A 26,443-nucleotide genomic window follows, 5' to 3' on the forward strand; every position below is an offset into this window, starting at 1 on the left:
ATCTTCATACCACTACTGTCTGCAAGAACAAGAGACTGCGAATTGCCACTTGGAATGTTCGAACCCTGCACCAAGCTGGTGAGCTAGAAAACATAAAATTAGAAATGAAGAGGCTAGAAGTCAGCATCCTAGGCCTAAGTGAAATAGGATGGAAAGACACTGGAGTATTCCAATCAGACGACTACAAGATGATATACTGTGGTGGAGATAAGCATGAAAAGGGTGTTGCAATCATCTTAGACAAAGAAACATCCAAAAGCCTGCTAGGATACTGGCATATCTCAGACAGAATGATGCTAATCAAACTAAAAGGATAACAAAACAACATCTCTATCACCCAAGTATATGCACCCACAATGGCAAGCTCAGAGGAAGAAATTGATGCCTTCTACCACCCCCTAGACAAAGCACTAGAAGAATGCAAATCACAAGAAGCCATCGTAGTCATGGGCGACTTCAATGCAAAAGTTGGTGAGGGAAGAGAAGACCATATTGTTGGAGACCAGGGATTGGGAGGAAGAAATGAAAGAGGAGAAAAGCTTATATCATGGTGTAAAACAAACAATCAGATAATCACCAGCACTTCGTTTAAACAACATCCAAGAAGAAACTGACATGGAGAAGCCCAGATGGGAACAACAAAAATCAAATCGACTACATAACGATCAATAACAGATACAAAACTCAATCTAAAAGCTACCCTGGAGCAGACTGTGGAAGCGACCACATACCAGTCATTTGCAAAATGAAAATAAAGATGAGAAAATAAAAGAAACCAAAAAGATCAGAACCACTGGATTATCAACAACTACAAAACAACCCTCATCTGAAAACAGAATACACAATGAAGGTGAAAAACAGTTTTCAATTGCTGCAGAATGAAGGAGGCAAATCTTCCTGGGACATACTGAAGGAATCCATGGTTGTAGCTGCAAAAGAAAACCATCTCACGAAAAGACCGGAAAAGTAAGAAGAAATGGATAACTGAGGATATTACACAATTGATGCAACAAAAACAGACCATCAAACTAAGAGACAGCGAAGAATACAAACCACTTGATAAGACAATTAAAAGAAAATGCAGAGAAGCTAAAGACAGATGGCTAAGTGAGAAATGCTCAGAGATAGAAATGCTACAAACCCATAACCCTGGAAGAAAGTTGGTGCACAATAAGATTAAAGAACTAACGGGGAAATTAGCTTGCTCAGCAAGTGGATGCATCAAGGCAAAAGATGGCAGCTTAATTATGAACAAAGAGGAAATCCTAAACAGATGGACAGAATACATAAAAGAACTTTTTGAAGACCAAAGAGGAGAAAAACCGAACATAAAGAAGAATCTTGAACCTAGCATTCTAAAATCAGAAATTGGAGCAGCCGTAAATAAAACAAAACATAACAGAGCAACTAGTTCAGACAACATCACTGTTGAAATGGTACTGGCCTTAGAAGATTTTGGAATAGAGAAAATAACAGAAATAGCAAATGAAATCTATGATCATGGGGAGATACCTGGTGATTTAAGTGAATCAGTGTTCATCACACTTCCAAAGAAAGAGGGAGCAACAGAATGTGAGTTACATCGTACAATAAGCCTGATGAGCCACGTGGTAAAAATTATTCTCAGAGTAATCATGATGAGAGCAAGACACTGTATAAAACCAGAAATCAGTAAAGAACAATGCGGCTTTGTGGAAAACACTGGAACCAGAAATGCAATTTTCATGCTACGGATGATCTGTGAACGAGCCATCCAGGTACAAAAAGACATTTACCTATGTTTCATTGACTATACAGAAGCTTTTGACACTGTCAGACAGCAAGATCTTCTAGAAATGCTTCAAGATCTTGACATAGATGGGAAAGATATACGTTTCTTTCTTGTTAAATCTTTTTATTGAATAAGTATACGAAGGGTAAACCATAAAGGCACTAATACACTGTTAGAAATTACAGGAGATATTAATACAGAAGAAAAAATTGATACAAACAGTGCAATTTAAACAAAAAATAATATGGTAAAATAATAGTATACTAATTTTTATATATATATATATATCAATAGAGAAAAGGAAAAAACCCCGAAAAAAAAATCCAAAAAAAAACCCACCGTGAAACTAACTAAAAGCAAAGCAAAGCAATGGGCTAACTTGGAACCAAATAGAGTTAAAGAACTTAAAATCATGTCCTCAAACCCAACCTCCATTAAAAACAGTTTAAAAAAAAGCAAGAAGGGAATATAAATATGCAACAAAAGAGAAAAAAAAATTACATTAAATGAAAATATTGAATAAAAGATCTCCAGGTCTGTTCAAATTTAAGTGAGGAATCATAAAGATTACTTCTAATTTTCTCCAAATTCAAGCGTAATATCGTCTGAGAAAACCAAAGAAAGGTAGTTGGAGCATTAGGCTCTTTCCAATGTTGTAAGATACATCTTTTCGCCATTAAAGTAAGAAATGCAATCAATCTACGGGCTGAAGGGGAGAGATTACTGGAAATTTTAGGTAATCCAAAGATAGCAGTAATAGGATGAGGAGAGATATCTATATTCAATACCTTTGAGATAATATTAAAAATGTCTCTCCAAAAAGTTTCCAGAGTAGGACAAGACCAAAACATATGAGTTAAAGAGGCTATCTGCCCCGGACATCTATCACAAAAAGGATTAATATGAGAATAAAAACGAGCTAATTTATCTTTGGACATACGTGCTCTATGAACAACTTTAAATTGAATTAGGGAATGTTTAGTACAGATAGAAGAAGTATTGACTAATTGTAAAATCTGCCCCCAGTCATCCACGGAAATAATAGAACCCAATTCTTGTTCCCAACCTGACCTAATCTTATCAAATGGAGCTTTCCTAAGTTTCATAATAATATTATAAATAATAGCCGTTGCACCCATCGGACATGGATTAAGGTTAATTATAGTATCTAAAATATTTGTAGAAGGGAACATTGGAAAGGAAGAAAGTATAGTACTTAGGAAATTTCTAACTTGAAGATATCTAAAAAAATGTATTCTTGGTAAATTATATTTATTAGATAATTGTTCAAAAGACATAAGAGAACCATCTAAAAATAAATCCAAAAACCGTGAAATACCCTTAGTCTTCCAAATTTGAAACGCATGATCCGTGAAAGAGGGAGGAAAAAATATGTTACCTAAAATAGGGATCGCTAGCCCAAATTGGTTGAGATCAAAAAATTTTCTGAATTGATACCAAATACGCAAGGTATATTTAACTATCGGGTTAAAGACCAGTTTGAGGCGTTTCAAATCAAAAGGAAGAGAGGAACCTAAAATAGAGCCAAGTGCATAGCCCTGAGCAGATTGTAATTCCAATACTACCCATTTAGGAATGGATAGTGTATCTTGGTCAAGTAACCAAAATTTCATATGTCGAATATAAATTGCCCAATAATAGAATCTAAAGTTAGGTAAAGCTAGACCTCCATCTCTCTTGGCTTTCTGTAAATGTATTTTACCCAATCTCGGGTTTTTATTTTGCCAAATAAATGAAGAAATTTTACAGTCAACTTTATCAAAAAAAGATTTTGGAACAAAAATTGGTAATGCCTGAAATATATATTAAAATTTTGGCAGAATAAACATCTTAACTGCATTAATACGACCAATCAAAGTTAAATATAATGGAAACCATTTAGATGAAAGTTGAGTAATATGATCAATTAAGGGTAAAAAATTAGTCTTAAATAAATCTTTGTGTTTACAAGTAATTTTAATCCCAAGATATGAAAAATAATTATTAGTCAATTTAAATGGAAAGTTATCATACAATGGAGGTTGTTTATTAATCAGAAAAAGTTCACTCTTACTAAGATTTAATTTATAACCTGAAAAAAGACTAAATTGTGCTAATAAATCTAAAGCAGCAGGAGTAGATTTTTGAGGATTAGAAATATATAAAAGTAAGTCATCAGCATAGAGTGATACTTTATGGGACTTTAAACCATGAGTTATCCCAGTAATATTTGGTGATTCTCGAATGGCAATTGCAAGAGGTTCTAATGCAATATCAAATAATAAAGGACTAAGAGGACAACCTTGTCGAGTACCTCGAAAAAGAGGGGAAAAAAGGTGAGCTTAAAGTGTTAGTATGGACCGAGGCCATAGGAGAATGATATAACAGTTTGATCCAGGATATAAATTTCGAGCTAAAGTTAAACATTTCAAGCACCTTAAATTTAAGTAAGGCCATTCTACTCTATCAAAGGCTTTTTCAGCATCTAAAGAGATAACGCACTCAGGAACATTTTGTGAGGGGGGGTATAAACAATATTTAACAGTGTGCGAATGTTATAGAAAGAGTAACGACCTTTAATAAAACCCGTTTGGTCTTCCGAAATAATAAAAGGGAGTATTTTTTCTAATCTGTTTGCTAATAATTTAGAAAAGCTTTTAGAATCAACATTTAATAAAGATATTGGTCTATAAGATGCAAATTGAGCAGGATCTTTATCCTTCTTTAATATTAGAGAGATTGACGCTCTATAAAAGGATTCAGGAAGTTTACCAAGTTTTAGTGAAGCCTCCAAAACCCTACAGAACCAAGGGATTAATGAAGGTGCAAAAAACTTATAAAATTCCACGGTAAACCCATCAGGGCCAGGAGCTTTCCCCAGGTTCATAGAGGAAATAACATTGTTAATCTCATCAGTAGTAATGGGAGTATCAAGCATAGAAGACATATCCTGTGAAATCTCAGGGAAATCTAGGTTATCTAAAAAGTTATTCATATATTTAGAGTCTCGTAAAGACTCAGATTGATATAAGGAAGAATAAAAATCAAAGAAGGTTTGATTGATATCCGCATGATCAAATATCAGTCGATCATTTTGATTATAAATCTGATTAATTTGAGATTTAGTTTAATTAGACTTCAATTGGTTAATCAACAGTTTACCAACTGTTGGTTAATGTGTACATAAAATTCACTTCTTGTTTTCTTTAATTGGTTTACAATCGAGAACGAAAGTAATAAACTGTGTTCCATTTGAAGTTCAGTTCTTTGTTTATACAACTACTCAGAGGGAGCAGTAACATATTTCTTATCAATTTCCTTAATCTTGTCCACAATTACCAACTCCTCCTGCTTCAACTTCTTCCTCAAAGCAGCAGGATACGAGATAATCTGACCACGAATATAAGCTTTAAAAGTATCCCAAAGAATGTTCACAGAAATATCCTCTGTGTAGTTGATTGTAAAAAAGAGATCAATCTGTTCATTCATAAAGTTAACAAAATCTGAGTCCTGAAGCAGCAACGAGTTAAAACGCCATTGTCTATTATTTTGTGTATTAACCTGAATTTTAATAGAAAGCTTGAGTGGAGCATAGTCCGAAATGGTTATAGAATCATAATCACATTTAATCACTGAAGAGATAAACCGAGAGTCAATAAAAAAAAATCAATTCTTGAATAGGAATGGTGAACATGTGGAAAAGAAGAAAAATCTTTTTCCTGAGGATGCAAAAAACGCCAAATGTCCGTCGACCCAGAATCAGAGAGGAATGAATTAATCAAAGTTGCAGATTTATTAGGTAAGGTCCGTAGAGGAGCCGAACGGTCCAAAGCTGGAGATAAACAGGTATTAAGATCTCCGCCCCAGATCAATGAAAACTCGTTCAAATTCGGGAACCGATTAAATAATGATTTATAAAATTCCAGACAGTCCATATTGGGAGCATAAACATTAACCAAAACTACCTTTTTATTGAATAGTAGACCACTAACCAGTAGAAATCTACAATTCGGATCAGAGGTAATATCATGTTGTACAAAAGTAACAGAGGAGTCTATAAAAATAGAGACGCCTCGAATCTTAGCGTTAGAATTCGAATGAAGCTGTTGTTCCTTCCAGAATTTAAAGAAACGAAGTCTGTCCCCTCTCCGCACATGGGTCTCTTGTAAAAATAGAACATGTGCTTTAAGTCTCCGGAATACTTTAAAAACTTTTTTTCTTTTAATAGGATGTTTAAGACCATTAGTATTCCAGGAGACAAAATTAATAATAGACTCCATAAACCCTAAAGTCAACCCGCAAAAAAGAGGATTGACGATAGGTTTGACCCACGAACCCAGAAAGGGAACAGAACAAACCAGAGATAACGGGAAGGAGAACGCAACCAATGCTTCAGTAATGTAAATAGCCCAAGACGAAAAAAACTAAAATGTGAAGCCCCTCCCACCACCCCCCACCCCATGACCCCAAGGCTAAATCTAAAGCAGACCCGCCGGAAAGAAGCAAGCACTAAAACTACCCCCATGACTTCCGATAGACGCTCCCTAAAAATAGTGTAAATATAAAAAAGATCAGCTAATTATAAAACAGTAAAAAAAAACAAAGATCAGTTAAGACAAACACGATATAAAACAGAGAAAAAACCAGAAAATATAAAGAAAACCATAACAAACCACAGACCCTATGATAACCAAAAAAAAGGAACGAAATTATTAATATAAACTAGTTAGGAAAACCTACAGAAAAGAGTACAATTAAAGACTATGAAATTTAAGGCCTCAAAGGAAATACACGAAATGATGCTGAGGGAATAACCACCCAGAATCCCCAACGAAAAAGAAAGGGATGACGCAGTTAGAAAGAAAGTTTGGCAACCATATTAATTAATCAAAAATAAACTTTTCTGCCCGTATAAAGCAACGAAAAATTAAACCCGACAGATTCACAACCTCCGATCAAACGGAGATAATTAAAAATTATGATTAAGATGTTGAAGGTGAAAATTGATCCAGATAACTCTGGGCATCCGATGGAGATTCAAAAAAACGAAAAGCTCCATCAGGCGTGCGGATCCTTAAACGCGCAGGGTAGAGCAGCGCTGGTTTTAAATCCATCTTGTAGAGTTCCGACATCACAGATCTGTAACGAACCCGTTGATCCTGAATCTGTTTGCTGAAGTCCTCCACGAATCGGAACTGAAGATCCAAAAAATCAATGTAACCTTTAGATCGGACAAATCGAAGCAATTTCTCCTTGTCTTGAAAGTAATGAAAGCGTAAAATAACATGTCGAGGTTTATCTGACTTAGACGAATATGATGTAACTCTGTGAACCCGATCCAATAACGGTGGTTGGTCAGGAAATACAGTAGGGAATGCATCTTTTAAAAGTTGAGAAAAAAACTTTATAGGGTTGTCAGATTCAACAGCTTCACGAACACCAATAATTCAAATATTCTGCCGTCGCATTCTGGATTCTAAGTCAGAGTTTTTAAAAGTCAGAAAGTCCAGTTTTTTCTTCATTGTAGTAATTGTTTCTTCAATTTTCTTCATCTTGAGTTCATTTTGTTGAGTGGATTTTTGAAGATTAGATATAGCCGACTGATGTTTGTTTGCATTTTATTGATTGAGTCGGCAATTTTCTGGAAATTAATTGAAATTTCTGCACGAATCAGCTCCGTTATAGAGGTTGAAATTTCCCTTTGAATTAGATCCGAAATAGCTTTCAGAGTCAACGGTGGTTCAGTCGAAGGGAGATCGGTACCTTTCGGTCTAACCGGAGGTTTGCCGTCTTTCCCATTTTTTCCGTTCTTGGACATAGCGGACCTTAAAAACATCCGAATATCAAAAGGCCCAATTTATTTCAGATTATTATAAAGGTCGATGCCTTAATGGTCAGTTAAATATAGCTGATCATAAGAAAAAAAACTCAGAGGTAATGGAGCGAGTCAAGAGCACGCCTTCACTCCATGAGCTCTACCAGAAGTCTCGATATACGTTTCTTAAGAAACTTATACTGAGACCAGACAGCATCCATCAGAATAGAAGGAGAAGTGCATGAGTTTGTGGATATCATGAGAGGCAAGGTTATGTGTTTTCGCCAGACTTATTCAACCTGTATAGTGAAAATACCTTGAGAAATATCAAAGACATTAAAGGATTCACAATTGGAGGCCATAATATAAATAACATCAGATATGCTGATGACATCGTACTAATAGCTGACTCAGAAACAAAACTTCAAGAACTACTCACTATAGTGGCAGCAGAAAGTAATCGCAGAGGCTTCTCAATCAACACCAAGAAGACAGAAAGCATAGTCATCTCCAGAAAGACAAACATCCCACAATGTGTGATCAAGATCAGAAATACAAACACCAAACAAGCCAAATTCAAATATCTTGGCAGCCTAATAACAAGTAATGGCAGGTGCGACACAGATATCAAATACAGAATAGCACTGGCGAAAGAAGCTTTCCAAAAAATGAAGACCATATTAACAGACAGAAAGATGAGCACGCACACTAAAAACAGAATACTGCAGTGCTACATTTATTCTGTCCTGACTTATGGAAGTGAATGCTGGACCATTTCTCCAGCAATGGAAAAGAGCTATGGAGGCCAGGTCATTGGGTGTATTCAAGGCGGAGGTTGATAGATTCTTGATAGGTCAGGGTGTGAAAGATTCCGGGGAGAGGTATAAGCATGGAGTTGAGAGGGAAATGAATCAGCCATGATCAAATGGCACAGCAGACTCAATGGGCCAAATGGCCTATTCTGCTCCCATGTCCTATGTCTTATGGTCATATGGTATATAAATGTGAGGGGTACCGAGGGCTATGGTCTAGGTGCAGGTCGATGGGATTAGGCAAGTTACTGTTTCAGCATGGACTAGATGGGCCAAAGGCCTTGCTTCTATGCTGTAGTGTTTTATGACTCTGCTGAGAACATGATTTACAAGGAGTCCTTGGAAATGAGCTGGTAGTTCATCGAATCAATTCAGAGTAGTCGTGATTGAAGTTATTCATTCCAGTTCAGGGGCCTGATGGTTGTAGGGTAATATCTGTTCCTAAACCTGGTGATGTAGAACCTAAGGCTTCTGTCCCTCCTGCCCAGTGGTAGTAGTGAGAAGAGAACATGGTTTGGATGGTGGGGCTCCTCGTTGATGGATACCGCTTCCTTGAGGCAATGCTCTATGTAAATGTATTCAATGGGGGAGAGTGTTTTGCCTGTGTTAGACTGGGTTGTTTCCACCACATTCTGTAGCCTTGTGTATTCCTGATATTGGTGTTTCCTTACTAGGCCATGAGGTAACCTGTTAGGATAGTCTCCACCGTTAAATCTATAGGAGTTTGTTAGAATTTTGGTGATATGTGGAATCTACGCAGACATCTAAGAAAGCAGATGTGCTGTTATGCCTTCTTTGTGATTTTTTTTTGTGTGTCACACCAGACAGTCAGTCATTCTTGTCTGGCGCGATGACACTTTACGTACTGGTGCTAGGGCTGATTATCTGATGTGTTAATACTAAGGAATTTAAAGTTGCTGATCCTTTCCATCTCCATTCCCCTAATGAGGACTGGCTGATGGAGCTCCAGCGTCTTTCTCTTGTAATGAATGAATAATCAGCTCTTTGGTTTCGCTGATGTGGATTGAGAGGTTCTTGTTGTAACACCACTAAACCAGATTTTCATACTCCCTCCTATATGCCAACTTGTCACCACTTTGATTCAGCCAATATCAGTGCTGTCATCAGCAAAATATGGTGTAGGAGCTGTACTTAGCTGCACAATCATAAGTATAAAGTGGGGTTCAGCACACAGCCCTGGTTGAGGAAATGTTGTTGCCAGAACGTACTAAATGGAAATATGCTGTAGACCGTTGAGGAAATTTCGCTTGCATATATCGTGGATGTTAATATTGTCCCCTTGCATCTGTATTGTATTGTGCATATTCATTGTGCATCTGTATATTCATTGACGGCAGAGTTTGAGTTGAAGAATGCATGAGGCCTGCTTCTGATGCCCACTGCATCACAAGGGTAAAAATAAAATTAACTTGAGACTTTTTAACTTGCAGCTGAGAAACTGGTGTCCCTAAAGGGACAGGACTGGAATCTTTTCATGCAGCAACTGTGCTCGCTGACAGCTGTTGGGGAGAAGGCTGCAGGGCCACCAAGAGCCAAGTTGAACCTAATGTGTTATCTCTGCATGGTCGCTAGCCACAGGGAAGTGGCCACAAGAATGATGGACTCTCAGTTGGTAAGTGTTGTCTTTTTCAACATAGTCTCCACATATTTAATTTTTGCAGGCATGTACAGTAACATTGCGTCAGAATCTATTGCTGTGCAGGTACTTGAAAACAGAAGAGTTGTTTTTCCAGCTATTGGTCAGATTGAAATATTTCTATTTATTTATTTTGCTCATTAAGGCAATAATAACCTGGCAAAGAAAGTGCTGCTGAAGAGTAAAAACAACTAATGTATTAATTACTGCTGTGAAGTTGCATGTATTAGCAGCATACAGAAATGAAGGACAGATCCATTAGTCCATCAAAACTTTTCTGAATGGTCAGATCACACATAGCAATCCATAACACTACAAGACAGTTCAAATTCAATTATCGTTCAATCTGGGATTGCAGGGAGATAGGAACCAGAGTGTTAGAATAGATAGTGGAGAGGTTGTGGAGGCAAATCTTGTTAAGAGCTCAGAGAAAGTCAGGAATCAAAAGTTTGAGCATGGTGGAACTAATAGCCTGAGTTGTGTATATTTCAATGCAAGTAGCATCATAGGTAAGGCAGATGAGCTCAGTGCATTGTCACGTGATCGGCAACAATGAATATAACAATGAAAGTCAGGTTTTATAAAAACAAACATTTATTAAACTCTGCTCAAAAATATCGAAATGTATTTAAACGACTAACTTAATCAGAAGTTAACTGCTATACGGCAACTCTGGATCAGTTCTTAAAAGGGTAAATGCGAAAACAGTTCTTAAAGTGGTAAATTCGAACACAGTTCTTAGAATGGTAAATTCGAAAGTCCAAGAGATTTATACAGTCATTTAGGAGAGACTTTCCTGAAGTAAAGAATTCCTCGAAGACGTCACATTACTGCTGATCCCAGCTGGAACCTGCCTTGTCCGCAGGATTCACGACGACGGAATTAAAACGGTTTAAGGGAACTGACCTTTTCCACTGTAGAATAGACACTGCACAACCTTTTCTGCTTTAGCAGTGGTCATCTCATGCAGATCACTTTCTTGAACGAAGATTCAATAATGGTCAATCTTCTCCAATACCACCAAACGATATCAGCTTTACTTGACTCCTTCAGGTTCCGTACCTTAGTAATGTCTTCACTCTCCAATACTACTGAAAAAGTACACCAACAAAGCTGGCAGCTATTGGTGAAACTGTCGGCCCCACACTTCTGTACCTTACAATAGAAAGTAAAACTCCGTTTTAAAACTAAACTGCGTCATGGGACAAATACACAGCATAGTGGAGTATCTGACTGACGATCTAACTGAAAAAACTAACTGCGTCACCAGGAGTCTACCCTTATATACCTGGTGAGAACAGGTCATCACGTGACCTCACATCAGCGGGAAAATTACATCATGTGACCTCCGCAAGACCATTACATCATCCTCATAAGACAGTCACAAGATATCCATGAAGTATGTAGCAGCATGGATCAACACTTCGAATCATGATATTGTAGCTATTAGTGAGACTTGGTTGCAGGAGGGGCAGGACTGGAAGTTGAGTATTCTGTTTTTGACAGGACAGAGTGGGAGGCATTAAAGGAGGAGGGGTGGTGTTACTAGTCAGGGAAAATATCACGGCAGTGTTCAGTCAGGACAGATGGGAGAACTTTTCCAGTGAGGCATTATGGGTGGAACTGAGTAATATGAAAGGTATCACAAACACAAGAAAATCTGCAGATGCTGGAAATCCAAGCAACAGACACAAAATGCTGGAAGAACTCAGCAGGCCAGGAAGCATCTGTGGAAAAGAGTGAAGTCAATGTTCCGTGCATCAGAACTGGAAAGAAAGAGGTGGTCAGAGTAAAAAGGTGGAGGGGATGGAGGGGAGGAAGTAGTACATGGTGGTAGGTGATAGGTGAAACTGGGAGGGGAAAGGTGGTGAAGTAACGAGCTACAAAGTTCATTGGTGAAAGAGATAAAGGGCTGGAGAAGGGAGAATCTGATAGGAGAAGATGAAAGACCGTGGAAGGGAAGAAGGAGGAGCACTAGAGGGAGGTGGTGGGGAGTTAAGAAAGGGCGAGAAAGGGTAACAGGAATGAGGATTGGCAAAGGAGAAGTGGGAGACCCTGAATTTGAGAAATCAATGTTTGGGAAACCACACTTCTGCCCTCATCCCATCCTCCTGCCGCCACACCAGGGATAGGGTTCCTCTGCCACCCTACGAGCCTCCATGCCCAGCACATAATTCTCTGTAGTTTCTGCCATCTCGAACAGGATTCCACCACCAAGCACATCTGTCCTTCCTCCCATCTCCACTTTCTGTTTCCTACAGGGATCACTTCCTACTTGACTCCCTTGTCAACTCATCCCTCCCCACAGATCTTCCTCCTGGTGCTTATCAATGCAAGTGGACCAAGTGCCACATTGGCCCTTACACTTGCTCCTTCACCACAATTCAGGGCCCCAAACTGTCCTACCAGGTGGGGCAACACTTCACCTGTCAGTCTGTTGATATCATCTACTGTACCTGGTGCTCCTGTTGTAGCCACCTATATATTAGTGAGACCCGATGTAGATTGGGAAACCGCTTCACCGAGTACCTCCGTCCACCAAAAAGGCAGGATTCCCCAATGGCCACTGATTTCAAAAGCAGGATTCCCCAATGGCCACTGATTTCAATTATACTTCCTTTTCCCATTCCGACATGTCAGTACATAGTCTCCTGTCCGCCGCAACGAGGCCACACACAGGTTGCTGGAGTAACACCTTACGCTCTGTCTGGGTAGTCTCCAATCTGATGGTATGAACATCGACTTCTCAAACTGCTGGCGATTCCCCCTCCCCCACTGCCCCTTCTCCATTCCCCATTTCTGTTTCCCTCTCTCACCTGCTGAAAAATAGCAGATGGAATTTAATCCAGGCAAGTGTGAATTATTGCACTTCAGTAGGACCAACCAGGGTAGGTCTTACACAGTGTACAATAGGGCACTGAGGAGTGTGGCAGAACAAAGGGATCTGGGAATACAGGTCCATAATTAATTGAAAGTGGCATCCCGGGTAGATAGGCTTGTAAAGAAATCTTTTGGTATATTGGCTTTCACAATTCAAAGTACTGAGTACAGGAGATAGGGTGTTATGTTGAAGTTGGATAAGATGTTGGTGAGGCCTTATTTAGAATACTGTGTGCAGTTTTGGTCACCTGCCTACAGGAAAGATGTAAATGAGGTTGAAAGAGTACAGAGAAAACTTACAAGGATGTTGCCAGGACTGAAAGACCTGAGTTATGAGGAGAGATTGAATAGGTTAGTACTTTATTTCTTGGAACGTAGAAGACCGAGGGAAGATTTGTTCTAGGCATACAAAATTATGAGCGGTATAGATAGGATAAATGCAGGAGTCTTTTTCCACTGAGGTTGGGTGGGGCTACAAGTTGAGATCGTAGATTAAAAGTGAAAGGTAAAAAGTTTAAGGGGAACATAGCGGAAAAGTTCTTCACTCAAAAGGTCATGAGAGTGTGGAAGAAATTTCAACGTTTAAGAGAAGTTTTGATAGATAGCTGGATGGTGGCGCTATGGAGGGCTGTGGTCCCCATACAAGTTAATGGGATTAGGCAGTTTAAATAGTTTGGCACTGGTTATATGGGCCATTTCTGTGCTATATTTTTCTATGACTGACTCATACATCAATACTCATACAGCCAAATGAAAGAGCAAACTCTGCAGCCAAGGTGTAAAACACAGCACCAACAGTCATTCACAGCACAAGGCACACATAGCACATACAAGACAGCAGTAAAATACAATCATACAAAGAAAAAATACAGTCCAAGTTCCTGAGACAATGAATGTTCAGCAGTCTACAATCAAGCACAATGCATCTTGTCTTTAGCTGAGCGACCTCTGGAGGGCAGCACTGCCTCCAGCATGGACAGTGCGCCACACTACTTCTACTGGAGTGCAACCCATTCCAATGTCTCCCTAGTGGGTGGCTGCAAATAAGTGACACTGCAGTTTGAGGCCCAGTCCTCACTACGACTGAAGTCCCGCAACTCCCCTGCCGTTCACCAGTAAACCAGTGTACTAGACTTGCAGCATTCTACATTAACAATGCCCAACAAGGTCTTACCATCAGAAGAAAAGCAACTAAGGCAATCACTCACTGTTAAACTGCCTCTCTAATACAGGCAGCATCACAAAGCTCAGCTCCTTCAATTTCTCCACCAATGAGCAACTTGCTTATGGGATAGACCTGCAGAACTTTAACCTGTAGAGTCTTGTGATTGAACAAATATGTTTAAAAAGATAATATCACCTTCAGTTGGCCCCTGAGAAACTGTTGTGTCTGAGTGTGCCACCATCTTAGCGGCAGTAGGAGCAGAATTAGGCCACTCAGTCATTCATGTCTACTCCACCATTCCATCATGACTTATTATCCCTGTGAACCCCATTCTCCCACCTTCGCTCTGTAACCTTTGACGCCTTAACTAATCAACAATCTATTAACCTCTGCTTTAAATATACTCAATGACTGGCCTCCACAGATTCACCACCCTCTGACCAAAGAAATTCTTCCTCAACTCTGTTGTAAATGGGCGTCCCTCTATTCTGAAGCTGTGAACTCCCCCCAATATAGGAAAAATAGTCTCCACATCTGCTCCCTGGCCTTTCAACATTCAATAGATTTCAATGAGATCCCTCCTCATTCTTCCATACTCTAGCGAGTACAGGTCCAGAGCCATCAAACGTTCCTCATACATCAACCCTTTCATTCCCAACATTATTCTGTTGATTCTACTCTGGACCCACTCCAATGCTAGCACATATTTTCCAAGATAATGGGTGCAAAATTGCTCACAATACTCAAGTACAGTGTGACCAATGCCTTATAAAGCCTTAGTATCAGATCCTTGCTCTTGTATTCTAGTGCTCTCAGAACGAATGTTAACATTGCATTTGCCTTCCTTACCACTGACTCAGCCTGCAAGTTTAGAACATAGAACATTAGAAATTTACAGCATGTTACAGGCCCTTCAGCCCACAATGTTGTGCCAACCATGTAACCTACTCTAGGGACTGCCTAGAATTTCCCTAGCGCATAGCCCTCTATTTTTCTAAGCTCCATATTCCCATCTAAGAGGGTCTTAAAAGACCCTATTGTATCTGCTTCCACCATTGCAGCCAGCAGTGCATTCTACGCACCCACCACTCTCTATGTTTACCCTTAGAGAATCCTGCACAAGGTTTTCCAAGTCCCTTTGCCCCTCTGATTTTGAAATTTACTTCCCATTTTGAATATTGTCTACACTTTTATACCTTCTACCAAAGTGCATGACCATACCTTCCATACATTATATTCCATCTGCCACTTCTTTGCCTATTATCCCAATCTCTCCAAGTCCTACTCCAGACCTCTTGCTTCCTCAGCTCGAATTGCTCCTCCACGTATCTTTGTATCGTCTACAAGTTTGGCCACAAAGCCATCAATTCCAGCATTTAAATCGTTGACATATAATGTGAAAAGAAGCTGTTCCAACTCAGACCCCAGCAGAACACTACTAGTCACTGGCAGCCAGCCAGAAAAAGTTCCCTTTATTTCCACTCTTTGCCTCCTGCCAGTCAGCAAATGCTTTATCTATGCTCGTATGTTGTGGTAACAACATGGACTCCTATCTTGTAAAGCAGCCGCATGTGGAGCACCTTGACAAACACCTTCTGAAAAATCGAAGTAAACAGCATCCACTGACTCTCCTTGCCTACCCAACTTGTTTCATCAAAGAACTCCAACAGACTTATCAGGCCAGATTTCTCTGTCGGGAAACACTGCTGACTTCAGCCTCCTTTATCATGCATCTCCGCCATGAACCCTCTTATCAATGAACTCCAACTTCTTCCCAACCACTGAGGTCAGGCTAGCTTGCCTAAAATTCTCTTTTTTCTGTCTCCCTCCTTTTTTTGAAGAGTGGATTATCATTTGCAATATTGCAGTCCTCTGTAACCGTTCCAGAACCTAGTGATTCTTGAAAGATCAATACTAACTCCTCCACAATCTCTTCAGATACCTTTCAGAATCCTGGGGTGTAGTTAATCTGGTCCAGGTGACTTATCTACCTTCAGTCCTTAGTTTCCCAAGCACTTTCTTCTTAGTGAGTGTAACTACACTCATTTCTGCCCCATAGCACTCTTGAATTTCTGGCATACTGCTGGTGTTTTCCACAGGGAAGACTTGTGCAAGTTACTAAAAGTTCTGCCATTTCTTTGTCCCCTATTACGATCTCTTTATCATTTTCCAGCGGTCCAATATCCACACTCGCATCTCTTTTTACTCTTTATATACTGGGGAAAAAAAAGATTCGATATCCTCTTTTAAATTATTGGCTAACTTTTCTCTTATGTTTTTTTTGTTCCCTTCTGTTGGCTTTTAAAAGCTTCCCACTAATATTTCTTCTGTTATAAGCCCCCTCTTTTGCTTTTATGCTGTCTTTGACTTTGCTTGTCAACTTTTTATGGAATGCTTCTTCATCTTTGGGACTTCTCCATCTTGTGCCTTCCAATTTGCTCCCAGAAATTCTAGGTATTGTCTCATTCTCCCTTTGGAATACTACTTTGTCTTTGGGATGTATCTATCCTTCTAAATTGCCCTTAGAAACTTCAGCCATTGCTGTTCTGCTGTCATCCCTACTAGTGTTTCCTTCCAATCAACTTTGGTCAGCTCCAGTCACATACTTCTGTAATCCCCTTTACTCCACTCTAATACTGATACACCTGACTTTATCTTCTCCGTGTCAAGATGCATGGTGAATTCTATCTTCTTATGGCATTGCCTCCTAGACTTTAAGGTCTAGGAAATGATCCCTAGATCAACAGATTATCTGAGGCATCTTTATGCCTACTTTAAAACACTGATTAAGCCAAGTGACTTTAACTCACAAAATGAAGAACAGAACCTCCACCTCCTTCCTTATGGAAAGAACAAAGACAATCGGTCTGTCTGCTTCTGCTGTCCTTGATTCATTTGAATTCACTGACCTGTAAACTCTAGTTCTTCCTAGCCCACATCTCCTCCTTCTTGATCCAAAGATACTTATTTCAGGATCACTATCCTCCTTTGTTCGATTGACTACTTATAGGATGTCTGTGAGTCCCAGTAGTTGTGACACTTATACAAAGAGAAAGGCATCATTTACTTACTGAATTCATTAACTCTGTATACAGGCAATCGCTTTCTCTGTATTACAAAACTATCATCCTCTTCCTTTTGCTCAACTCCAGCCTTTACACATTAAACAATGAAGGTATATGAAATTCATATTACAGCAGCATACAATGCTATTCTCACCCATGGATGTATTTGAGCATTTGATCCCCCACTGCAAAACTTATTCCGAGAGTCTGAGTCATGTTTTATCAGCATGTCTTAATAGCTTTTGTATGTTTAGTCCATTGATGGGTTATCTCCTTTGCCTCCTCCACAACTTGTGTCCAGTCTTCAGTCAAATAAGGAATTAGTGGCAACTTGGTAACATAGTCCCACAAATATCGATCTGATCAGTTCGTTGCATTGAAAGGTTTTCCTTCGTTTCTGCATTTATTGCTGGCTGAGACAAAGTTCGTCCTTCAACAGTCAAATCTAAAGTCATGTTCCTAAAGACATTATGACTTTCCAAAAGACACAGTTTCCATCCCTTGGTATCACATGTTGTTGCTATTGCTATATGTCTGTTCCACCAATGAATATTGTAAAAAAAAAACTCATAATTTACAGGCAGAATATACAAAAAGCAATTCTCATAAGTACTAAAACCACAATTGAGAATGTTTCTGTCTTGTCATCTCTTTTGGACAAGCCTGGTGGTTTCCCCCTTTTATGACATCTTGAAAAATCTATCCCTTTCCCAGTACCATTGATAACAATAGCAGGTGTTGGTGGGTTACCTGAGAATATCCAAGTCTCCTCATGATACTTGCCCACATTGTGAACTGGTTTCAATGAGTAGGTTAAATTATTTCCATATTGGGGTATATAAAATACTACACTGATATATAGCCTTCCTTTACCATCATCACATAATTCCAGAACTGTTGGTTAGTGTGAGACTTGTAATATGACACAAGGGTACTTTTCCCAACCCCTTGTTTTAGTTGCTCATCTGGTACCCAATTAGGTACTTGATGGGATGATAATTTCCTCCGGTAATATCCCGCCTTTTCTACTGAAGGTTTCCTAATTCTGCTGAATCTAACGTATTGACCATTGCAGACCTTGATGCTTAACATGCTTTCACTAATTCCAATAGTCCTCTCTTTTTCTATTTTTGACCGACTTAAACTCACTTCTACTTAGTTGTCTCCCAAGAAAATGAGCAAATATCTGTCTCATTGTAGACCACTCAGGCACCATTATTTCAGTTAAGTTAAAAACTATCAGCACTTGCTGGTACCCTGATACTAAAGTAACAAATTCCCCCGTATCTCCCAAAACTAATCCTACCCTTTTATTTTATGCTGGGTCTCACTACATTTAGACTGGTAGAGTTCCAGCTACTTGAGGTTGTGGGGTAGTCAATTGTACATTATTTTCATCATGTCAAATTAAACCTGTAACACAAGTGTAATTTCTGTTTTTATTTCTAGTTTAAAGTTTCAATTATAAATAATTTTAAGTCCATATTTTCTGTTTTCTAGCCCTTTCAATCTAGACTCCCAATTGTCTTTGGACTCAAGTCATTAATCTTCATTTTTCTTTTCCTCAGCAAATTTCATTTCAGGATAGGGGAGGCAGTAACCAGCATGTTTTTTTTTTCTTGTCTTTATTTTCTTGACAAAACTCCCCTGATTCTCAGACTGAGAGAATAGAAAATTCCTCAGTCAAATCTGTCGCCATCTACTTGGAACAGCTGTTCCAACCTCAAATCTTCCAAATTAAGATTACCATATACGTCGATTATCAAGTCTCCAAAATTGGGACCATCGTGTACATCAATTATTACGTGTGAATGATGATAACATTCCTGGGTTTTTTCTCCAGTACTTTCAACTGGGTGATCTGGTACTATCCACATTTATCTGGAGAAATCAGTACCCTGATGGATTTGCTTAGTCTGTAATTTCATAGAGCCCTGCAAACCTTGAATTTAAAAATGAGGTGGGTTATTGTGTTCTAATAATCACTTTCTCCTGGACTTAATTCTATGAGACTGACTTTTGAGTCAAAGTAGGCTTTACTCTGTTGCCTTTTCTTTCCTAGTTGATGAGCTGCCACACAATTGCCTACTTTCACTATCTCTACCAATATTTGTACACCCTTTTCTGTCACAATCCCATCTATTTTGGGTTCTGACAAATCCAATCTTAACAACTCCTCCAACCCTCTTATGTCTGTTCTGGTCATGAGTTTATAGTGGACGTAACCTGTTGATGATGCCACTGTGTTCCTTATTATCATCAGTAAATAAGGCAACACTACCCGCCCTGTTGTTCCATGTTGTTGCACCATTCTGGCCATCATATTTTTTAATGTTCAGTTCATCCTTTCCACAATTCCACTAGACTGTGCCTTATAGCAGTGGTCCCCAATCTCCGGGCCGTGAAGCACGCAGGGGTGCAGTGGTAGCCAGAACGCAGCCAGCACATCTTTAAGAAAAAAGCCGAAATAAACAAGCTAATTAATTAGGTGCCGCCTGGCATGTAAATGTCCGCCCAGATCAGAGGCGATTGCCGTTTATTTCGGCTTTTTTCTTAAAGATGTGCTGGGTGCGTTCCGGCCACCGCTGTACCGCTGCATTCTTCACAGCTCTGTATCGGTCCACGGCCCGGAGGTTGGGGACCACTGCCCTATAGGGTATATGAAGTCTCTGCTTGATCCCTAAAAGTGCCATGATACCTTGCATTATCTGGGCTGTAAAATGTGTGCCTTTATCTAATTCTGTACTCTGAGGTAATCCCCAGGGAGTTAAAATCCTTTCCAGTAAGATTTTTACAGTGGCCTTGACAGTGTTTGTCTTAACAGAGAAAGCTTCCATCCACTTGGTGAAAGTATCTACCATGACAAGAATATATTTGAACCCTTCTGGAAAAGGTCCAACTTAATATATCCAGAAATTAGTCCCAGGCCCTTTCACTGGTCTGGCATGTCGGGGGAGGGGGGGAGGGTCTTTTTTTATATTTCTATCAGGATTATATTGTGCACAGATCAACCTATTCTTGACATAGTGCTCCACATCGTCCTCCAGCCTATGCCACAAACACACCTCCTTTATCTTTTCCCTGGTGCTTTCGGCTCCTTGGTGCCCCCATAGATCAAGGTACCAATTAATCATCTGATTTCTTCCTCCCTATGGGACCACAAAAAATTACCTTTATCTTTTTTCTGCTCCTTGGTTAAATCCTTAACCTTGTTGTTCCTAATGCCTTCCCACCTCCCCAATCTGCAGCTGCCATTCCTGCCCATCTAAAGCACCTTGCTTCGCTAACTCATCAACCACCTTCTTCTCCTCAGGAGACAATTTAGACTAGGTTTTTACCTTTATGACTGACTACTCTTTCTCCTTTGCTTCTTCAGATGTACACTACAGCAGAGCAGCTGGTGGGTGGGGCTTTCTATCAGTTGAAACAAACCCTCCTGCATCCCACAGAGGCAAATGTTCTGTAAGGCTATTGCAAACACATATACTATCAGAGTGTTTGACTGATCAGGGCAGAAAACATTGTGAGTGGCTAACCACATATGCCACGGCTGCCAATTCCACTGCCTGTGTATTCATGATGTCAGGTTAATTTAAGGCTATACTATACCTTTCCTGGCCATCTTCATCCTCTACATGAATACTGCACCCAGTTCTCCTCCCACCCATCTGTACTGAGGAGGAGCCATCTACAAAAATATTAAAATAGGGTTTTTACTTTTGTTAGTAAAAGCAACTTTTAGGATTTCTTCCCAACATGTTAAATTCAAATTCCAAATTTAACTGCCCTTTAAAAGGAAATTTCCCTAAATGCCCATTTCTCTTAGAAATGTGGGCATCTCTTATCCAGAACAGAGATGCACAAATTTCTTTCCCAACCCTGATTAAATCTTGCCAGTGTGCCATCTGAGTTTCTCTAAATTCAATTCCATAGAAACACAGACAGACAAACAAAAATCTTCCATGAAAACTTGCACACTGTTTTCAAAGAACCAAAGAGTGAGAAAAAAACTGCTGGGTATGGGCCCTTGACACATTAACTCATTGATGCAACAGCTCTTTCCTTCTCCTTTTCCATCTCCCTCTCCCACTCTCCCCTCTCCTCTCTCCCGCCTCTCCCGCCTCTCCCCCCTCTCCCCCCTCTAGAAGGAACTTAGTGTGGCCATACTTTACAGACTTGAAACATGCTAACCATTTACAGTTTAAAACATTTTGGAAAACCTCTTGCTGATAGGGGGTTAAACCGTTACTAACATATTCAGTTACAGTCTGACAAAACTGAGGAAATGAGTTACAAAGCCTTTAAAACAAAGAAATTTGGAAGTTATTCATCATGCACAAATAAATAACATTCATGTTTAAAGCATGAAATCCCCACGTTAATCAAAATTCCAACATATGCTGATTCTTCTGTAACTTCCAATGTCTGATTTTGTTCGGATTTTAATTACATGAACTGTCTGCTGTACAGTTCCAAGCATAATAACCCATATGACCACATCTGAAACTGCAGATTTGAGTGCTGTACTACCCCCGACAACAGCTTCCTTGATTGAGCGAAGGTACATTCCAGCACTGTGTTACTTCCCTTCTACAATTTCTTCGCTGGTTTTGTCCTGATCGGCGTTTCCCCACATGGTAGCCCAAGTATTTTCTTGAAGGGAATATCATCTATTTGTGAGTTCCAGCTCTAAGTGGCTGTGATCTAATGTTGATTCATACACCCCTTGGAACACCATCCACAGATGGGATGAAAGTGCACGGACTGGTCTCCTTTTTTCTGGTAACATTTATGTAACTGAAATATTATGTCCTTGCTGTTATTACCCATAGTTGTCAGTATCACATTCTTTAACTCCTCATTTGTCCCCCCAACGTGTCACTGTGTTTCTGGAAAAGCGGAATGTATGTTTAGATGCAAGCACATTATAATCTATCTTCTTTGTTTTGCACCATCAAGCCCACGTGTTGCTTTCTCCTAACTTAATTGTTTGGAGCAGTTCCCTAGGATTGTCCCCGGGCATTTAAGTCCTGATATCCTTAGCAATATCCCTCAGCTGCTGTATCCCAAACGGTGTAATGTATGTTATATTCTGGTTTTGATTCCTGCCCCAGCTCCACCCTCTCTAGGGGAGTTGATCATGCTGTCAGTAGCATAGGCTCTGACTGACTGAATGTCAGTAAGATCAGTGGCAAGTATTTGGATGGAGGCTTCTCATCAAGAACGTATCTGGTTGCCTTATCTTCTAAATCATGCCAATTATTATCTCTGTATTCATCCTCCTTCTCTCTTTCAGATCCACAAGCAAATGTTATTCCTGTCTGTGTAGCAGGTTGGTCCTACAGCTTTTGTACCTGTTTTAAACACTTTGTATGATCAGTAGTCTTACTTCTCTTTACGGAATCTGATTTCTGTGTCACATTTGTCGCTGCTTTTAAATCACTGCACTATTCCTTTAATTCCTTCACCTGGCTCTTGGCTGCTTCTTCCCTTTTGTTCCTCTCTTTAACTAACTTCTCACACCAGCTGCAATTGGTTCAAATGCACTGAATCCCTACGTCTCTGTCCCTGCAAATCAATAACTTTTCCCTTAAGGGTTTTTCCCTTCTTCTCTAATCTATCCTTAGTTTCTCAGTGATATTCCAGCATTTTCTGCTGTAATCTGTGTCTCGGTTTCAGTTTTTTGCCAGCATTGCAGGATTTCCTGTCGTAACCTATCTTGTTCAGTGTCAGGTTTTTGCTGATATCCTTTTAAGTCCTCAGTCTTCAGTAGCTGCTAAATTCCTTGACTAACGATTTCCCTTGGGCAATTTTATAAAGAGCTTCACCTCCTTCAGCACACTGCTGTGTCCAGCTACTCCCCATATCGTGGCCATTTCCTCAATACCTATTTCTGGAGGAATCCCCTCCAGTCAAAACAATCCAAGCCCACTGGACTTACAGAATTCCCCAAATTATTGTTCCGGGGTCTGTACTAACTAACTACCCAGCCCCAGATCTCTATGTTTCTCACCCACATGGTCTGGTTTGAGTCTCCTGCTGATGGAGAGATTTATTCTCAAGTCCACAACAGAGCTGCTAATTCTGTTACCAGAGCCACCCTTTGTAATTATGAACAGGGAGGCACAGAGAGAATCTTTAATTATTGATAGGTGCCTTTATTGTCTCAAAAGAAGAACATGTGAACTTACACTGTGAAATAGCTGTGTGCACACCTACCAAGCTTTCCTTGACCTTCCATGTTCCTTGTCATCCCATTTCAAATCACCACATGTCTGTGGGGTTCTCCTCATCCATGATTGTTCTCTAGTTGCTGAAGAGTCATCGCTGCAGCACACTTGAAGCATTTACTTTTATATTCATTCCTTACCAATTCAAATATTGCATTCCACCGACATTGGGTGTGGGTCAAGAGTCTGACCTTTAACACCTTTTTATTGGCTCTGCTCCAGACCAGCACCGATTTATTGCTCTCTTGCCAGCAAGTGACAATCGGTAATTTATTTATTTTTTTAGATTATGAGGACACTCACTCCTCGTTTATTGTCATTTAGAAATGCATGCATGCATTGAGAAATGATACAATGTTCCTCCAGAGTGATATCACAAAAAAAAAGGACAAACCAAAGACTAACACTGACAAGACCACATAATTATAACATATAGTTACAGCAATGCAAAGCAATACCATAATTTGATAAAGAGCAGACCATGCGAACGGTAAAAAAAAGTCTCAAAGTTCCGATTGACTCCCGATAGTCCCCGATAGCAGGTGACAGAAGGGAGAAACCCTCTCTGCCATAAACCTCCAGGCACTGACAACTTTCGATGCATTGGAAGCACCCAACCATAGCCGACTCTGAGTCTGTCCAAAAACTTGGAGCCTCCGACCAGCCCTTTGACACCAAGCACCGAGCACCATCTCTGCCGAGCTCTTCGACCCCGACCCGGCCGCTGAGCAACAAGCAAAGCCAAGGATTCGGGGCCTTCTCCTCCGGAGATCCTGGATCACACAATAACGACGGCAGCGAAAAAGACATTTCAGAAGTTTCTCCAGATGTTCCTCCGTACTCTCACGTCTGTCTCCATTAAATCAGGATTGTGCACGGCACCCTACTTGACAGGTTACAGGTATCATTCACTGGAGTGGCCGCGCAAGCTGTGTCGCGCCACCATCTTCTCCCTAATTTATGGCTGTTTGTCTTCAATCAACAACCAGCTTGAATCATGCAGGGCAAATACAGTCCCCAGCAGTCACAAACCTGCATGTTATATCCAGCCGAAAAACTCTGCACAAGTAATTCTTATTTGGAAATTATTCCTGGTTCAGCAGATTACTTGAGATATCATTGCGTCTGCTTTAAAATACTGATCAAACCAAATGACTTTGGCTCACAAAATGGAGAACACTGTTATTTTAGGTTTTGTGTGTTATTTGGCATGATTTTGTAGGTTATTTTTTGAGTCTGGGAACGCTCAAAAATGTTTCCCATATTAATAAATGGTAATTGCTTCTTCGCTTTACGACACTCCGGCTTACGAACCGTTTCATAGGAACGCTCTACCTTCGGATGGCGGGGGAAACCTGTAGTGCTGTCGGAATGTGATAACATATCAGTTCCACATTCCATAGTGTTATGAATGGAAATGGGATTGGATGCAAAATAAAGTGCATCCAATAAACTAGAAACTGTCTTGAGCCATGCTTTTGTATTTTCTGCCCAGGGAAGAGGGATGAAGAGAGGATGTCCAGGGCGGGTGGGCTCTTTGATTAGGCTGGCTGCTTTACTGACGGAGTATTGACAGGGCCAAAGAGTGGAGGCTTCTTTGTGTGATTACTGGGCTGTGTCCAGAACTCCCTGCAGTTTCTTGGAGTCATGGATGGAGCAGTTGCTATAAAACATCATAATGCCTCCAGATAGAGTCATAGAGCACTACAGCATAAAAACAGCCTCTTAGGTCATGAGAAATCATTGTTCTGCCTCGTTCTATCAACCTGCACATAGCCCTCCGTACCCCTCCTGTCCATGTACATATCCAAACTTCGCTTAAACGTTGAAATGGAAGCCGCATCCAGCACATCCCCTGACAGCTCATTCCACAGGCTCACCACCCTCTCAGTGAAGAGTTTCTGTCTCAGCTTCCCTTAAACATTTCACATTTCATCTTTAACCCATGACTTCTAGTTCTAGTCTTAGCTAACGTCAGTGGAAAAAGCCTACTTTCATTTATCCTATTTATACCACCCCCCCACAGTAATTTTGTATACTGTACCTCTATAAAATCGCCTCTCATTCTCCTAAGTCTAGGAAATAAAATCCCTATAACTCAGGTCCTCAAGTCCTGACAACATCTTTGTAAATTTTTTCTGTACTCTTTCAATCTTATTGATACGTTTCTCGAAGGTATGTGAAAAGAGCAGCATGCAATACTCCAAATTAGGCCTCACCAATGACATAAAGTTCATTATAACTTCTCAAATCCTGTACTCAATACTTTGATATATGAAGGCCAATGTGCCAAGAGCTCTATTTATGACCATATCTGTCTGTAACACAACTTTCAAGGAATTGCAGATCCCTCTTTTTATCACTTTCCTCAGTGCCCTATTGTCCACTGTGTAAGTCCTGCCCTGGTTTGTCCTCCCAGGGTGTAACACCTCACACTCATTTGCATTAAATTCCAAATGCCATCTTTCTGCCCATTTTCTCATCTGATCAAGATCGTGCTTTGTTGTCCAATATGCCCCCAGTCTTGATGTCATCTGAAAAATTTGCGTGTCCACTTTACCACATTATCAAACTGATAAAAAAAATAGGGCGAAATATAGGGTGCTTTCTTTGAAGCATCAATAAAAATTTGTAAGGGTTAATTGGGCCATTCCTGACAAAGTAGAGGCATTTGTGATCCTTCTTGGCAGTGATATCTATGTGGTAGGACCAGGACAGGTTATTGGCAATTAACACACATCAAAGTTGCTGGTGAACGCAGCAGTCCAGGCAGCAACTCTAGGAAGAGGTACAGTCGACGTTTCAGGCCGAGACCCTTCGTCAGGACTAACTGAAGGAAGAGTGAGTAAGAGATTTGAAAGTGGGAGGGGGAGGGGGAGATCCAAAATGATAGGGGAAGACAGGAGGGGGAGGGATGGAGCCAAGAGCTGGACAGTTGATTGGCAAAAGGGATATGAGAGGATCATGGGACAGGAGGCCCAGGGAGAAGGAAAAGGGGGAGGGGGGAAAACCCAGAGGATGTGCAAGGGGTATAGTCAGAGGGACAGA

General features: G+C 40.1%; 1 protein-coding gene across 8 annotated transcripts in view; it reads left to right on the forward strand.

Moving 5' to 3' along the window:
• ulk4 (unc-51 like kinase 4) overlaps positions 1 to 26,443 on the forward strand; it is a 702,256-nt gene that overhangs the window by 110,900 nt on the left and 564,913 nt on the right. For all 8 annotated transcript variants that reach the window (XM_072283788.1, XM_072283790.1, XM_072283793.1 and 5 more), the window contains one exon: positions 9,850 to 10,031. In XM_072283788.1, coding sequence (XP_072139889.1) covers positions 9,850 to 10,031 — 182 coding nt within the window. The remainder of the gene's footprint in view (positions 1 to 9,849; positions 10,032 to 26,443) is intronic.

The sequence above is a fragment of the Mobula birostris genome, chromosome 19, assembly GCF_030028105.1.
Source record: "Mobula birostris isolate sMobBir1 chromosome 19, sMobBir1.hap1, whole genome shotgun sequence".
Taxonomy (NCBI): domain Eukaryota; kingdom Metazoa; phylum Chordata; class Chondrichthyes; order Myliobatiformes; family Myliobatidae; genus Mobula; species Mobula birostris.